At 41.4% G+C, this 16,357-nt stretch overlaps 1 protein-coding gene across 1 annotated transcript in view; it reads left to right on the plus strand.

The window, feature by feature from the left end:
* The window catches only part of LOC127154270 (uncharacterized), a 53,721-nt gene that overhangs the window by 17,124 nt on the left and 20,240 nt on the right, over window positions 1–16,357 (plus strand). The window contains exons 14-35 of the mRNA XM_051095692.1: window positions 1,220–1,480; window positions 1,611–1,868; window positions 1,947–2,207; window positions 4,000–4,266; window positions 4,373–4,633; window positions 4,919–5,173; window positions 5,272–5,532; window positions 5,621–5,881; window positions 5,999–6,262; window positions 7,664–7,921; window positions 8,035–8,298; window positions 8,382–8,642; window positions 9,555–9,815; window positions 10,739–11,002; window positions 11,465–11,725; window positions 13,402–13,662; window positions 13,738–14,001; window positions 14,100–14,360; window positions 14,446–14,706; window positions 14,931–15,194; window positions 15,326–15,589; window positions 16,028–16,288. Of these exons, the coding sequence (XP_050951649.1) occupies window positions 1,220–1,480; window positions 1,611–1,868; window positions 1,947–2,207; window positions 4,000–4,266; window positions 4,373–4,633; window positions 4,919–5,173; window positions 5,272–5,532; window positions 5,621–5,881; window positions 5,999–6,262; window positions 7,664–7,921; window positions 8,035–8,298; window positions 8,382–8,642; window positions 9,555–9,815; window positions 10,739–11,002; window positions 11,465–11,725; window positions 13,402–13,662; window positions 13,738–14,001; window positions 14,100–14,360; window positions 14,446–14,706; window positions 14,931–15,194; window positions 15,326–15,589; window positions 16,028–16,288 (5,754 nt within the window). The remainder of the gene's footprint in view (window positions 1–1,219; window positions 1,481–1,610; window positions 1,869–1,946; window positions 2,208–3,999; window positions 4,267–4,372; window positions 4,634–4,918; window positions 5,174–5,271; window positions 5,533–5,620; window positions 5,882–5,998; window positions 6,263–7,663; window positions 7,922–8,034; window positions 8,299–8,381; window positions 8,643–9,554; window positions 9,816–10,738; window positions 11,003–11,464; window positions 11,726–13,401; window positions 13,663–13,737; window positions 14,002–14,099; window positions 14,361–14,445; window positions 14,707–14,930; window positions 15,195–15,325; window positions 15,590–16,027; window positions 16,289–16,357) is intronic.

The following is a 16,357-nucleotide window of genomic DNA, read 5'->3' on the forward strand; positions in this document are numbered from 1 at the left end:
GACTAGTTTTGTGGTCCAGGGTCACATATGATAAAGTTAGGAAAACTTAAATTAATATTAGAAATGAAATAACTGAAATAAAATAAGTTATACATACATATTTATATATTTATAAAATACACAATGAAAAACACATGAACAAAATTACAAAAAAATTAAACACTAAAATAAACACTAAAAACAATCATTCAAACCATTAATAAATTATATATCAGCGTAAAAAAATTCTAAAATAACATTATTTTAAATTATTTGCATATATGTACATCACTTGAATATAAATGAGAAGTAAAATTGTGTTGTGGAATTGTGTCAGGATGGGATTTTTTTTTTAATCAAAAATGTCTCCTTTTTTAATTACTTGACAGTTTTAAGATATTATTTATTTATTTATTTAGGCCATTTTATGTGCTTCTATGTATGGCACATTTACAAAAAAAAAAAAAAAAAAAAAAGAAAGAAAGAAAGAAAGATTAATTTTCACAAATATTTTTTACAAAAAATATTTTATTAATTTTAATTTAAACTTGTCACATCACACTGCTCATATATAATATATGAAGTATTTCTTGTACACAATATTTATTCACAATTCACTCATAGATTTTTAATGTTTGTGTGATTAATTGTCAAAATGTAAGTCAATAATTTAAAAGTCACAGTTTCACATGTAATTACAGGACGAAAATGCAATAAAACTTAAAAAACTTAAAGTGTTTTTCAAATCACTGATTGTAAACTACATTGGCACAGTCACTAAAGATAAATCAACCAGAAGTAGTTATTTGTGTAAATGCAATCAAAACTTATTTGAGAGAAAGCAAAACATTGACATATTTTTTCCCCCATCACCATGGCTCTGTAGAGCACTAGTAATCCTAGTGTGCACTAGTGCGTTAATCTGAAAAATCTATTTGAATCATTACATGATTCTGAATAGCAAAACATGGGATTTCCAAATTCAGATCATTTTGATCTAGATTAAGCTACTTGAACAACTGGCCCTAGTTTTTAAATTTCAACTGATAAATTAATATAAATTTCAAAATGTGTTTGTACTGTATTTGTACAAAAGATCAAAAGTTCTATGGCTTTGTAATATAGGGTACAAACATCTTTGTAATACAGGGTACATTTCACTTTTTTCTTTTTTCTAAAGTGACAATGAGTCACTGAAATTTCTGCTCCGTCTCTTTCCCCTCTTTCTCTTGCTAAATAGTTCCCTGCCCACCAACTAATGTCCAGAGCACTATGAATTGCAACACCAGCTCCGCCACTCTGTCCTGGACTGCCAGTCCTAATGCTGTGTCCTACAGAGGCAGGGCTTTAGGCGGAGACGGCCACACTGTGACGTGTGATGCCACAACTCCAGGGTGCCAGTTAAACGGCCTGCACTGTGGACAGGAGTATGTGTTTGTCATAACTGCCTCTGATGGAAGCTGTGAAAGTCCAGACAGCGCCAAGAACAGACACGAGACAGGTATCGCATTGATAATAAAAATAATAATAATAATAATAATGCTTACATTTTCTTCAGTAGTCACCATCAATGTTATGAAGCCAGAACATTACAAAGAGTGTCTTTTTTCTCCTCACGTGTTGTTTTCCAGCACCGTGTGCGCCTCAGAGTGTGTCAACATTCCTGGACTGTGCCTCTAACAGTCTGAACATAAGCTGGGCTCTCGGTCTCACAAATCTAAACTACACCGCCCTTGCCAGGACTACAGGTGCTGTGCTCAGCTGTACCACAGTGAGCTCTGGTTGTATCATCACTGGTCTGGAATGCGGTAAGAACTACACCGCTGTCGTCACAGCAAACAACAGAGAGTGTCAAGGGCCAGAGAGCGTGCCCCGTCCTGTCCAAACAGGTGAGATTTCTGAAATTTAATTACAGACAGCAATTAAATTAGATATTTCGGAAATTACAATTTCTGTCTTTCTGTCAGTTCCGTGTATGCCCACGTCAGTCCGTGCCAATGTGGAGTGTGTGAGTAACACAGTGAGGGCATCATGGGGTCCGGCAGCTGGAGCTTTGTCCTACACTGGTGTTCTGACCGGCCTGGGCCATTACAATGAATCCTGCCTGACCTCTGGCCTCTCCTGCTCCTTCAGGGGCCTGACCTGTGCACAAACATACAAGCTAAATGTCATCTCTTACGGCAGCCAATGCAACAGCCCAGTCAGCCCAGACGTCTCTGTCACAACAGGTAGGAAAATACAATCTGTTTCACCTTAACATCTCAGCTTGTGAGTTTGGGTCATTGGTTTAGCACACTGATAAGCTGCGTCACAAACGACAAATGGGATGAATGAACATGCAGACTGATTCTCTAACACTAGATGGCACTTTTAGAAAAGCCAAAAATACACTTGGTTACTATGGTACACTAAAGCAGTGTTTCCTTTTCTGACCTGCTTGTCACAGAGAAGAAAGTAAGTTAAAATATTTTTATGCCGTTCTGATTTTTGTATCCACAATCGCGTAACAGGAAAATAGATGATTCTGGATTCTTTGTCTGTTATTCACAAAATGCTCTGTTTGTGAACATCTGTGACCTGTAGTTTTTGACCAACAGCGCAAATTCTATTGGTTGGCCAGTTTTCTTTACAGTTTAAAGGAAAGGGATTAGAAAACCTCTCCGCAAAATATCACATTGATATAATGAAAATGTCTGTCTGTTTAAACAGATGCATTAAAAGGATAGCTCACCCAAAAAATAAAATTACCCCATGATTGTCTCAGTCTCAAGCCATCCTAGGTATATATCGCCACCTTTGAATTATAAGGTTCTATCTGCAAAAATGATATTGGGAACATACATGAAAATGACAGAGACCCTAAATGTATTCTAAAAGTACAATATCAAAATCCTTTCAAATGTGTAAATGGGGATTTTGAGAACAGGTCACATGCAGATAGAACCTTACAATTCTAAAAAGTTTCCCACTTGAAATTATAAGGTTCTATCTAGCAAAACATTAATTTAAGCAACTATAACTAAGAAATACAAACAGTTTAAGTATAATTTGTTTTAATACAGAAAATGAGTGTTGTAACAATGTATCAACATGTATGAGAAAGGTCAATTTATAATGCTTCCTATGACATTTATTTCAGATTTTAGGACGAATAATGTTTTCTTGTTCAAGCCGAGCATAAAAGGCTGTGCTAAATATTTTGTCCAGTGCAGATGTTAATTTTAGGTAGGAATATGGTGGGTAATTAAACGCATTATTGCAGGAACTGTTTATGTAGCTACTGTAATGCATCTGACCAGGACTTTATTCCACAGAAAGTGAGACAGGTAAAATTGCTTGATCTCTCTAAAGATCAGTATGTCTGAGTTAAGCTGCTAACTTTTGTTGTTATAATTAGGACCATATTTAGATTGTTGACTATTTGGCTTTAAGGCTTAATATTGTAAAACTGAAGACATTTAAGACTCTAAACTGTGAGAAAACAGACAATGCTTAAGTTTAACAAAGATCAACACTTAAATGCATGAATGTTTCACCAATAATTACATATTCGTTTCTTTAGCGACCAGGACCAAGGCTATATCTAACACAGATGAATCTCTATCTGCTGCAGTAGTGTAAAACTCTCCTAATATTTTAAGAACAATTACAAAATAATAAAAGAAATCATATTTTGTTACCTTTTTAAACTTTAAACTGTAAACAAAATTTGGTTCTTGCGAGAATAGCATATTCTCATCTGAGTTAACTCTACACCTACATCATCCGCTGGAAGTTGGCAGAAGCTAGAGATGACAGTTTATAACGTTTTAAATAAGGATATTTTTCTTACACAAACACATTTATTCGCTTTAGAAGGCCTTTATTAACCCCAACCCCACCCTGTTTTCTGGGATTGTCTTCTTAAACAATGACACATGTGATGCTGCCTTAGAATTTGACCAAACAATGCTTCGAAGAGTGTACAATGTCTCTATAGGCATCTTACTGGGGTTTGCACTAACCTTTGACCTTTTACAGCTCCCTGTGACCCTCAGAGCATGACTGCAGTGCTCAAGTGTGACTCTCGTACAGTAAATGTGTCATGGCATGCTGCTTCTGGTGCCAGCATGTACACTGTCTTGGCACAAATACAGAATCAGAGCATTCCTTCCTCTTCCTGTCATACCTCGGCCACTTCCTGCGACCTCACACAAATCCCCTGCGGGGAGGTTTTTAATATCACAGTGCTTGCTGATGACGGAACCTGCAACAGCTCAGCACGGGCCAGCACTACACTGGAATCGGGTATGAAGAGCATGTTTTTTTTTTTTTTTGTTTATATTCAGATCAGATTGGCCTAGCCTAATCTGACTTAATTTCCCATCATTTCTCTTCCTGTGTAATGCCTCAGCACCATGTCCTCCGACAATGAGGCCTCCTTCACTGAACTGCAGCACTAATGCAGCCCTGGTGTCCTGGGTGAAGGACCCAGATGCTGTGAGCGTCCGTGTCAATGCCACCTCTGTCCTGGGACACACTGCCTCCTGCAGCTCTTCCGCAAACAACTGTTCCCTGGATGCCTTGCTATGTGGTCAGACGTACAGTGTGTATGGTGTGGCCCAGGGCCCTCAGTGTGAGAGTGCACCTAGTGCTCCATTCACCATTGTCACAAGTAGGTACACCACATATTCATAATTCAGCATCAAATGAGTAGTGTTGGGGGTAGCACATAAAAAAAAAAAAACCTAAGTTATGTAATTGCATTTTTCAAGTTACTAGTAAAATAATGTATTACTTTTAAATTTACAGCCATTACATTGTGTACCTTTAATGTAATTAACTGACAATTAAATTAAAAGTCAGCAGTCTACTGCATTATCCACAGACTTATAAATCAGCCAGGCCAAAATAAACTTTCAGAGCTGAGTAAAAGTGCTGTTCTGTTACTGTTTGCCAGCCCCCTGCACCCCTGCTAAAGTGAGTGCCAACTACAGCTGCGGCACCAGCACAGAGCTGAGCTGGACTGACAGTCTGGGCCGAGAGAGCTTTTATGTGCTTGTGCAGACAAATGGTCACTCAGACTCCTGCAGCACAGTCCAAACCCACTGCTCCATCAATTCGCTGAAGTGCGGAAGTCTTTATAATGTCTCTGTGGAAGCAATTTCTGGACACTGCAACAGCAGCCGTGCAGCTAACATGCAGCTACAGACAGGTGAACACTCAAGTACAACCCTCATGCAGCACGCACTGCATGCAAAATGTATAGTGTATGTCCAGAGAAGATAATATTGATACTTTCTGTCCTCTCAGCTCCTTGTGCTCCAAAGAATGTGACTGTAAGACTACAATGTTTGAACAACACCGCCGTTGTGTCTTGGGAGGGAAGTACTGGTGCTGTGGGCTATAATGTCACCGCTGTGGGCCAGGATGGTGATATCAAGCACAGTACCGTCACTGGCACCAGTTGTCAGCTACCCAACATGCACTGTGGTCAGACCTATGACATTGTAATCACACCCTTCTCTCAGACGTGTGCTGGGTTCCCGACTGCTCCCTACACTTTCAATGCAGGTGTGTATTGGCAGCTTCCAAAAATGGGGTCTTGCTGCATTACTACTGATACTAAGAAAACCATTTTCTTCCCTCAACACCCCTTCAGGTTCTTGTCCTGCCAGAGATGTTCAAGTTTCTCTACAATGCAGTGGTAATGTGGGACTTGTCCAATGGACTGCCGCCAAGTATGCTGAAAGTTACATTGCCTTGGCAACGGGTATGGATGGCCACACCCACACTTGCACCTCCAGTAACACCAGCTGCACCTTTAGTGATCTGCACTGTGGTGAGAACTACACCGTTACGGTGGCTACGGTGGAACGTGGCTGCCAGAGTCCATCCAGCACACCGGTCAATCTAAGATCAGGTCAGGAAACAGGACACAGAGTATTATAAGATTTGTCTTGTCTGTAGCATTACACACAAACCTGTCTAATCAGTTTAAACCAGTGTTTGATTTTGTCCCAATCCTTTATTCTTCTAGCTATCTGCCCACCCTCAAATCTGGCCGGTCACACCAACTGTGCTACGGATGACATCAGCATTACATGGGACCCCAGCCCAGAGTCTGGAGTCACTTACTTCCTGTTCATCCGTCAGGTGGATGGGCTGAACTCCACCTTCAGTACTTTGCAAACATCACATGTTCTAACAGGGTTGCACTGCGGAATGAGCTTCATCGTACAAGCGGCTGCTAAGGACAGCACCTGCACCAGTCCATACGGAAGCCCAAAACAGATCTACACGGGTACAAACACCAAATATTTTCAGTTATCTTTTACTTAGACAAAGACATTCGCTCGCATTGCTATGAATGGGAGAAACTGCGACATGCAATATGGCAGAGTTTTGCTTGCTAAATAAAAAAGCCTATCACCAAATTAGGAAAGTCATCATATCTCTGCAGCTGCTGTTAGAAGCTCTGATTCCTATTAAAACAATTTGTGTCCTGAGATGTACACTGGCCAAAACATACATGATTTTTAATGCTACTTGAACTCGCTATTGCTTAATATATATTTATATATATACATTATATTGCTTAATATAATGTAAGTAACGTCTCCTACTGAAATATGTAGTAGAAAACCCACTAAGGATTTATGTTATTTTAAAAAATCCACATCATTTTATACATATTTTGGACTATTGGGAGTGACACTATTTCGATGACATCAAATGGTTGCACTCGTTGAGCTACTGGTGCTACCTGTTGCTATTTTTACCGCAACACAACTCGGAAAATAAAATACTGATGCAATGCCACATTGCGTGGCTTTTGGTTGTAATTTTCAGTCGAAGGGCAACAAGAGAAGTGGTGTAAGTCTTCACTGCTTTGCTAGCGATAAGAAGAGGAGAAAAGAATGGGGAGATGCCTGTGAATTAATAAAACTTCCTAAAGACTCTCGTCTTTGTTCTCTCCACTTTAGTCCTGATGCCTTTGACCACAACTACTGAAAGAGCTTATAAATGGCAGAGAGCAGAAATGTTAGATGCCATCCTGATAGGAAGTAAACCTGTCAATGCTTGTCATGACGCCATGGACACTGAAGGAGTTTCTCAGCATAGATATCACTTGATATCTGGGGGAAGACTACTTGTGGGGAAAAATCAATGGTATTGATTGGTTTATGCTTAAGCTTATATCCATCGCCACCTGTAAGCTTGTTCAATAGCTGTGGCCATTATATCAGTATTTTATTTTCCAAGTTGTGTCGCAGTAGAAATAACAACAGGTAGTGCCAGTAGCTCACTGATTGCAACCATTTCAAGTCATCAAAATAATGGTGCCCCCATAGACCAAATTGTGGATGTGGATGTTTTTTTTTAAAAATAACATGAATCATTCATGGGATTTCTAGATTTCAGGTGTTAAAATATTCTCCCCCAAGTACATTGACTTTTCTACAAGGTGACTTTGGTTTGGGTTAGGAACAAATAAGGAAACCATGGAGTGACCTATCTAGGAAACAGCATGAGTTGATCATGTCGCTGCTGGATTGTATTTGTCTTTGCAAGTTGCTCTTAGTGAGAACAGGGCATTAGAACACCTTAGTGAATCTCCATGAAGAAAATAAATGAAATATTAAATATTGTCAAGCAAAAAAAAAAAAAATTATTGATCTGAGTCTCATCCATTGCTCCCCAGCTCCCTGTCCACCCAGTAGCCTGACAGCTGCTGCTAGCTGTGGCACAAACAGAGTCACCATCAGCTGGCTAAATGGCACAGGGGCACACTCCTATACTGCCAGTGTGGTGAGAAACAATGGACAAACTGTTTCCTGTACATCCAACACCACTTCCTGTTCTGTGAAAGTTGAATGTGGACTTACATATACAGCCTCTGTGGTTTCTACAGTTGGCCTCTGCAACAGCACCGCTAACAACAGCATCCATTTTAAATCGGGTAATGAAAAACATGAATCTACTTAACTAATCAAACTGCAATTGCTTTAAAGCAGTTTTTTAAGCAAACCTGACAACATTTTCCTCTTTATTTCACCTCCACGTTTTTTACAGCGGATTGCCTGCCTAGTAATGTGATAGCGCATTTAGACTGCAATTCTGACATGCTAGCTGTACAGTGGGACCCCAGTGCAAACACTCCTGACTCCTATACAGCCCTGGCTATCGGTACGGATGGCACTCGGCTTTCCTGTAACACAAGCACTACCTCCTGTACCATTCAGAACTTAAGATGCGGCCGCACATATAGCATTGCTGTAACCACATCCAACATTAACTGCGGAGTCATTGAGGGTTCAGACTACAAAATCAAGACAGGTAAACTGACTAAATTAATTCTAAACCAACCCCAACTCCTTAAAATGTATTAATGTAGCCGTCTATCATCTCTATCCCATCAGCCCCCTGTCAACCACAGAGCCCAACTGTTCATCTACAGTGCAGCACTAACATCGCTACAGTAACATGGGACAATGATGGAGCAGATCAGTTTGACATGGTGACTGCACTCAACTTTACCGGTGGTGCGACGGTGTGCAACAGCACAAACAGGTCTTGCACGTTTGCAAAGCTACGATGTGGTGAGTCGTACTCACTCAGTGTGGTTGGATTCAACGGAAACTGCACCAGTGAACCCAGTGAAAGCTTCAGTCTCAACACAGGTGAGACAAATATGCACACAAGTGAGGGATACTTTAGCCCAAGACTGATATATCTGATAACTATGTTAATACAGTTTTAAGATATTCCTCCTCCATGAAAATCAGTTGGCAATGGCAAATAATTAAAAAAAATGTATGTGATGCACATACAATAGAACAGAAACATACTTGCATACATGCAAGCAAATGCAGACATGCATGGAAAGCCATTGTCCTCTTAAGTATACTTACAGTATGCTACCCACACACTACACAATTTTAGCTCTCATTTTCTGCTCGCTAATAGTTAATGGGGATTGTCAAGAAAAGCCACTAACTCAAGGCAAATAAGTGCTCAGTCACAGATCGCTTTGTTAGAATCATCAAAGGTGTAACAGTAGTCCGAAGACTTTGAAAGTAGTCTAGTGTGTAGCATTAGCATATATTTTTGGATTGCTCTGGTGGTAATAAACTCCAGTACTCCAGAGGGCAATAGCTCAGAGTTGCAATTTAACCCTATTCCTAACCTAACCCAACCCGACTTACTCAGCAAGATTCCTTTTAAACTCTTGCTTTGCCACGACAGAGAAAAAAAAAAAAACATAGAAGAAGATAACTTGCATTCATGCCTAATATAGTGCCCCTTAAGGCAATGATAAAAATGCAACACACAAAGTCAGAACTTCTTTCTGTGGTAACAAAATCACATCTTTAAAAATGTAACTTCAGTTTACACAGTTAAGAGCTACAGAGCAATTTTCCTCAAGACACCACATGGCATAACTAGGTTTATTCCTTTAAAAAATCCTGTCCAAACTCTTGGTGTACACACAGTAGCCACACAACTTACTTTATATTACTTCAAACAAATTTATTTTTTCTGTCCATGTTTGTGGACCCATGGCTTTGTTAACACACTGCTGTCTCTTTCAGCTCCCTGTGTGCCTACTTTTGTTGTTGCAACCACTAACTGCGACACATCCATCACCACTGTAACCTGGGATTCTGCCAGTGGTGCAAGCAGTTACACTGTTAATGCTGTGAGCCTCTGGGGACACAACAGCACATGTACAAACACAGATACCACCTGCTCTTTCTCAGACCTAGACTGCGGACAGAACTACACTTTAACAGTCACAGCTGAAGATGACAACTGCATGAGCCTCACCAGTGAACCCATCACTGTCACAACAGGTACTGGTTACAGACACCTACAGTGGGATAAACTCATAGAGTTGATCAAATACAGATTATGAATGTGGACATAAGCAGTTTTGCTGTGTAGTATGAGTTAGTGAACAAATTTAATACATCCAGGCCAATAGGTGTCAGTATATAGTCCAAGATCATTGATGATGAGCCAGTTAAGTGCAAGCAAGGCATTTTTCCACAATAAATATTAAAAAAAAATTCCATGCTACATTGTTGTCATTATGTTGCATGTGAGTAGTGTTCAGTTATCAGTGGCCCTTTCCCAAAGTCTTCACGGTCTTCCTCTGAGTCGCTTTCGTACTGAGGATTCAAGTGGCAGCAAAGGGGGCATTTGCGAGCAACGTTCTTAAACTTGGGGGTTCGGTGCCTTGCTCAAGGATCTCACCTCAGTCATAGTGTTGAAGGTGGAGGATAGCATTGTTTATTCACTCCAATCCCTTTTTCGCCAATCCCTGCTGGCCCTGAAACTCAAACTTGCAACCTTCAGGTTACAAGTCCAACTCTCTAACCATTAGGCCACGACTGCCCCCCAATATCAGGAACACCCTACAGTCTCATCGACTAACCCAGGGGTGGCCAAAATTCGTTCTGGAGAGTCCTTTTGCAGAGTTTCGTTCCAACCCTAATCAAACACACCTGAACAAGCTAATCAAGGTCTAAGGGTTACTAGAAAGCTACAGGCAGATGAGTGTTTATGAAGGTTGAAACAAAACTCTGCAGGACTATGGGTCTCCAGGATGGATGTTTGCCACCCCAGGACTGAAAAGACATGTGTAAGTGGCAAGTCCACAAGACCATACGTTCACATGAAGAGTGCCATTTGGGACAGTGCCATTCTAGCGGTGCAGACATTTCACACAGCTGCTTTAACACTACTACTATGTGTTTGTATACCCCCTTATTAGTTCCATGTCCACACACTGATCTACAAGCAACTCTGAACTGTAGCACTGACTCTGCGCTGATCTCATGGACACCCGGTAGGGGCAATCTGATTTATAACGCTACTGCCGAGGGCTTTGATGTAAATCAGAAAGTCAGCTGCAGTACACCTGGCTCTGCCTGCAATGTCAGCAATCTCCACTGTGGCAGCATTTACCAAGTCAGTGTGAGTGGGGAAGGGCTCACCTGCCCCAGCCAGTCAGATGATTGGATTGCCCTCAAGTCAGGTAACAACTTCATAAGCCACTGATTTATAAAAAATTATTATACACAGTGAATCAGTGTGCTATACTTAAAATAAATGGTCTTCGCAAGCTGTGTTCTCTGAAACTACTTTTCATTCAATTACATCACCTTGGCTATGTAAGCTATTGGTTAATAGTTAAAAAGTAATAGTTAAAAGTTCTTAATCTACTAATACATAACAGAAGTAAAATGGGTTTCAAATTCCATTTTAGGGTGGACTTAAGCTGTCAAATTCTATACTTTAGATAGTATTAGCTTCAAGTAATTCATTTGTTTAATGAACTACACCCTACAGACTTTGTTGTGTTTCTAATACAATGTCTGACCTGTTTTAAACTTTGATTTAGCACGATGAGATGTCTTTAAGTAAAAATTATTTCATTGTAATGAAATGTTGACATAACTGATTAGCATGTTGCTTTGGTGTTCTTTTGGTTCTTCAGCACCATGTCCACCCACTCAGGTGTCCATTCAGTCATCCTGTGACATAGACACTGTGTCCGTTTCCTGGGAGACCTCTCAGGGCTCAGTGTCCTACATGGCTATTGCTGAGAGCAGCGGAGGTCATAGGGTGACTTGCGGCACCACCCAGCTCACCTGTGATATTACAGGCCTGCAGTGTGGGCAGACTTATCAAATTTATGTTTCTGGTGTGGATGGCAACTGTATTGGATCCAGAAGTGAAGTCCGCATTCTCGAAACAGGTAAGAGTTACAGTATTTTATGACCATTTACAATATTTAATGCTGCTAAAAACCTCTCAGAGCATTTTAGCAACTGCATGGCGACACCTTTGTAACCAACCCAAAACACCTTTCCATTTTGGCTATGAGTTATGCACACTGAAACTCACCCTATAAATCACCAACTGCAGCCAGTGGTCTAAAATGACTAGGCCAGGGGTGCCCAAACCCGGTCCGGGAGGGCCGGTGTCCTGCAGAGTTTAGCTCCAATCCCAACTAAACATACCTGAACCAGCCAATCAGGCTTTTACTAGACATACTAGAACCTCCAGGCAGGTTTGTTGAGGCAAGCTGGAGTTAAACTCCGCAGGACACCGGCCCTCTAGGGCCGAGTTTGGGCAACCCTGGACTAGACCGTGACACAAAACCAACTCTCAACCAACAATGGGTCATTGTTGAGTGTCTGTCGAACCAGTCAGAACCCCATTGATGGCTTTGAATGTTGAATCACTCTGATTAGCTGTTCAACTTACCGAACCAGCGCAAAGGAAGAAAAACATAAGTGACAAAAGATTGCCTTTTTGAATAACAAATAAAGACTACTGCCACCTGTTGGCATGGAGAGTTTTTTTCCTTTCAAGCAGGTGCAGAAGTAGTCTCACATAGCCAGATCTTCAGACTAGCTGCAGATGATCTGGGAACCTTGGCTGCTTTGAATGGCCAAGGACCTCCCAAGAGGCCATATGACCGACAACCAATAACGTTTCATTTTGCACGTCATATTTAGGGGTGTGGAAATGTTCCCACAATAACAGGCTGCTGTGTAAAACTCTTGGATGTATTTTAAAGAGTCTATACTGTGAACTTCACATATTTCACATACTTTTGAAAAGCCAGTGTTTAGTTGATCCTGATAAGCGCTCATTGTCACAGTTGTGGCACAATGGCTTTCTTCTTTCATGAGGGGGGTTTAGTTTTACAGCAACCTTGTTTCAAGATGGAATGTTAAAGAACACAATATAGACATCTCCCTAAAATTCTGTATGTTTCAAACAATCTAGAGACGATTTTGCAACTCCTGAAGTGTTCACAAGTTTGTGTGCCATATGCATCAGACATTCAGCCAACATTCAGTGGGCATGACATGCTATGCCAGGGTTCCTCAAATCTGATCCTGGAGGACCCTGCAGAGTTTAGCTCAAACCCTAATGAAGCTCACCTACCTGTGATTTCCTAGTGATCCTGAGAACCTTCATTAGCTTGTTCAGGTGTATTTGATTAAGGTTGAAGCTAAACTCTGCAGGGCATTGGCCCACCATTGCAAGATTTAAGGAACCCTGATTTAAGTGGTATGTTCAAGCACAACGTTTTGGCCCTGATGCAAGTGACATGAGGAAGCACCACAGTCTGCTTGCAATGTTTGTTTATTTTAAGATTTTTCCACCTTCATTACAATAGGACAGTGAGTAGACAGGAAGGGAAGTGGCAGAGAGAGGGATCATACTGAGAAAGATCTTGGAGCCAGTACTCAAACTCAGGATGCCCGAAGTGAAACGGCACTATATATGCACTATATGCTGCCCATGAGACTATCAGAACTGATGACACACTAGTTCTTTGATGTCAGGTTTAGGGTGTCTGGGCCTTTAGGTTGGTGGTCCACTTGTAGTGACCTTTGACCTCTGTGTCCCCTTCAGCCCCTTGTGTGCCTCAGAACGTGCAGACTATCCTGGAATGTCAAGCTACTGTTCTCAATGTTACCTGGCAACAGACAGGTCAAGCCCATTACTACCACACCACAGTGAGAAGCAGCGATGGTCAAGTGCTAGGGTACGACTCTAATACAACCTTCTGCCAAGTTCCCAACATCCTTTGCGGACTGACTTACAGCGTTACGGTGGTAGCCTATAGCCAAACTTGCAACAGTTCCCAAAGTTCTGTGGAACATATCACCTCAGGTACCGATATATGCATAAAATATTTCATATTTCAATGTCTGCATGCCTCTAACATCTATTTTCTGCATTCTTCAGCCCCTTGCCCACCAGATGCTATCTTTGCCGTCTTGGACTGTGATTTAAACACAGTGTCTGTGTCCTGGGACTCAAGTGTAAATGGTGTCCTCTACATCGCACAGGCCTTTTACGCCAATAACGACAATGATTACTACATGTGTAACACCACAGAAACCAGTTGTGATATCACTGTGGCCTGTGGCATGGATTATAATGTGACTGTAGTGCCATTAAGGGATGGTTGCACTGGGGAGAATTCACCAGTTCAGTATGTTATGGCAGGTTTGTCACATTTAACTGACACTTTATCACCAAATATATATCTGTTTACCTGTGCTTGTCACAAAATTTACTTTTGGGATGTGTGTTTGTGTATAAAGCTCCTTGCGTTCCCCTCATGTTGGATGCTGAAATGGACTGCCTGTCTGATTCGGCTTGGCTGGCATGGGAAGAGTCAGCAGGGGCAGAGCTCTACATCACCACAGCAACTGACAGTGATGGACAGGTGTACCAGTGTAACTCAACTGAGAACCAGTGTACAGTTGAACAGCTACAGTGTGGAAGATTCTACAACTTTAGTGTCACTGCATCTAACAGTCAATGTGACAGCCCCATGAGCAACACTTTGCAGACCGAGACAGGCAAGACAGTGAGGTTGTAAAGAATGCTTTTCAATGAAAAAACATTCACATAATTTCACACTTCCTGTCTCATTTTTTCTTCCAGCCCCTTGTCCACCACAGAATGTGATCACGTCTGTGGGGTGTGACACTGGTACGGTGAGTGTGTTGTGGGATGAGAGTGTTGGTGCATTAAGCTACACTGCCACTTTGGAGCGTACAGATGGAGAGACCACCTGCTGCACGGCAAGCTCCACTTCCTGTGAGGTCACTTCCCTTCCCTGTGGCCAGATGTATGTCCTGACAGTCACTGCTGAGGGAAGGATATGCAACAGCTCACAGAGCCTTGAGGTCATCGTACGGTCAGGTAATACACACTGATCATTCAACCCTGTTATTAAAGCTGTTTTTATATACACTTTATCAACTGTAACTGGCATCGCAACACAGTATATGTGTGTGTAAATTATTAGGAAATTTTAATTCTGGAAACAAACTAATCCTTTAAAGAGTTTCAAACCCTATTAGATGAAAAATGCAAGATACTCTGGGCACGCTTTTTCCATCATCACAGTGTATTTCAACCCACAGTTCCCTGTATTCCGGAGAGTCTGGTGTCCAGTACTAGCTGCAGTGATAATGTAGTCACCATGTCATGGTTGAGCAAGGAAGCTGGTGAGCTCTATACAGTCCAGGCCTTAAGTGCTGATGGGTTATTCTCCGACAGCTGCTCAGGGTTTGGTCAGTCATGTGATCTCACATCGCTGATGTGTGGTGTGCCATACACTGCCACAGTAATGGCACAGGACAGCATCTGCACAAGCCCGCCAAGTCAAGCTGCTCCAATCAGGACAGGTATGTGTGATTTTATTGCGATATGCATTCTACCATACAGTAGTTATTCACAGCAAACCTCAAACTTTCTTGTTCTTTCTTTCTGAAAATCACTGATTTGATTCACTGACAGTCACTTCTCTCATGTCCAGTGCCCTGTGTGCCGGATCAGGTGACTGCTAATGTGAGCTGCCAAGGGAACGACCTGTCTGTGTTCTGGGAGGAGAGTGCAGGAGCAGACGTATATACGGCTGTGCTTGAGGACACTAATGGCCATTTCACCAGCTGTCAGAGCATGAACCACACCACCTGTACAGTTAACAGACTTGCCTGTGGACAAACCTACCGTGTCAGTGTGATAGCATCAGACGGATACTGTGATAGCTTGCCCAGTGCCGTCACTGATGTTAATTCAGGTAGAAAGCACTGAGAACACCAAACATACACCAAATGTACCTACAAGGTTTTATTTTAATGCTTTTAATCCAGCATTCACATTCGAAATTGGTTACATGCCCCACTCTATATTCAACTGCATTCTGAATTGAAACAAGAAGATAAACTGAAAGAAATAAACTGAATAACAACTCAAAGATATTAAACATAGCCACTCAAGAAGAAACAGTCCCAAACATTTTGAAATGAAACATGTCTATATTATATAACATTTTTAGTTTCAAACATGTTTGAATTCATTTGAAATTTAAAAATGCATTTGTAAATAAATTCTGAATTCCGGTCACTGGTACACATGCTCTGAAGTACTTTAAAGAATACCATGGTACATTGATGATACCATGGTTTTTAATGTAGCATGACATTGTCTGACTGGCAGATATTTGTCTGTATTTCAGCTCCTTGCATGCCTCATAACATCCAGGCACTAATAGACTGCCAGTCTGGTACAGCTGTACTTTCATGGCAGCCAGGCAGTGGGGCAATGCAATACACAGCCACAGCAGTAAGTGAATCTGGCCATGTGCTAAGCTGTGAAAACAACGATACTAACTGTGAGCTGACAGGACTGGCCTGCGGTGAGAGCTACAACATTACTGTGTTAGCCGAAGGACAGACCTGTAGCAGCAGTGCTACCATGACTGGACACCTGAATACAGGTGAGTAAAACTGGGAACACCTCCTAGATTACAACCTAGCAATACCCTAACAACCACCTTATTACACAT

The sequence above is a fragment of the Labeo rohita genome, chromosome 23 (genome assembly GCF_022985175.1).
Source record: "Labeo rohita strain BAU-BD-2019 chromosome 23, IGBB_LRoh.1.0, whole genome shotgun sequence".
Taxonomy (NCBI): domain Eukaryota; kingdom Metazoa; phylum Chordata; class Actinopteri; order Cypriniformes; family Cyprinidae; genus Labeo; species Labeo rohita.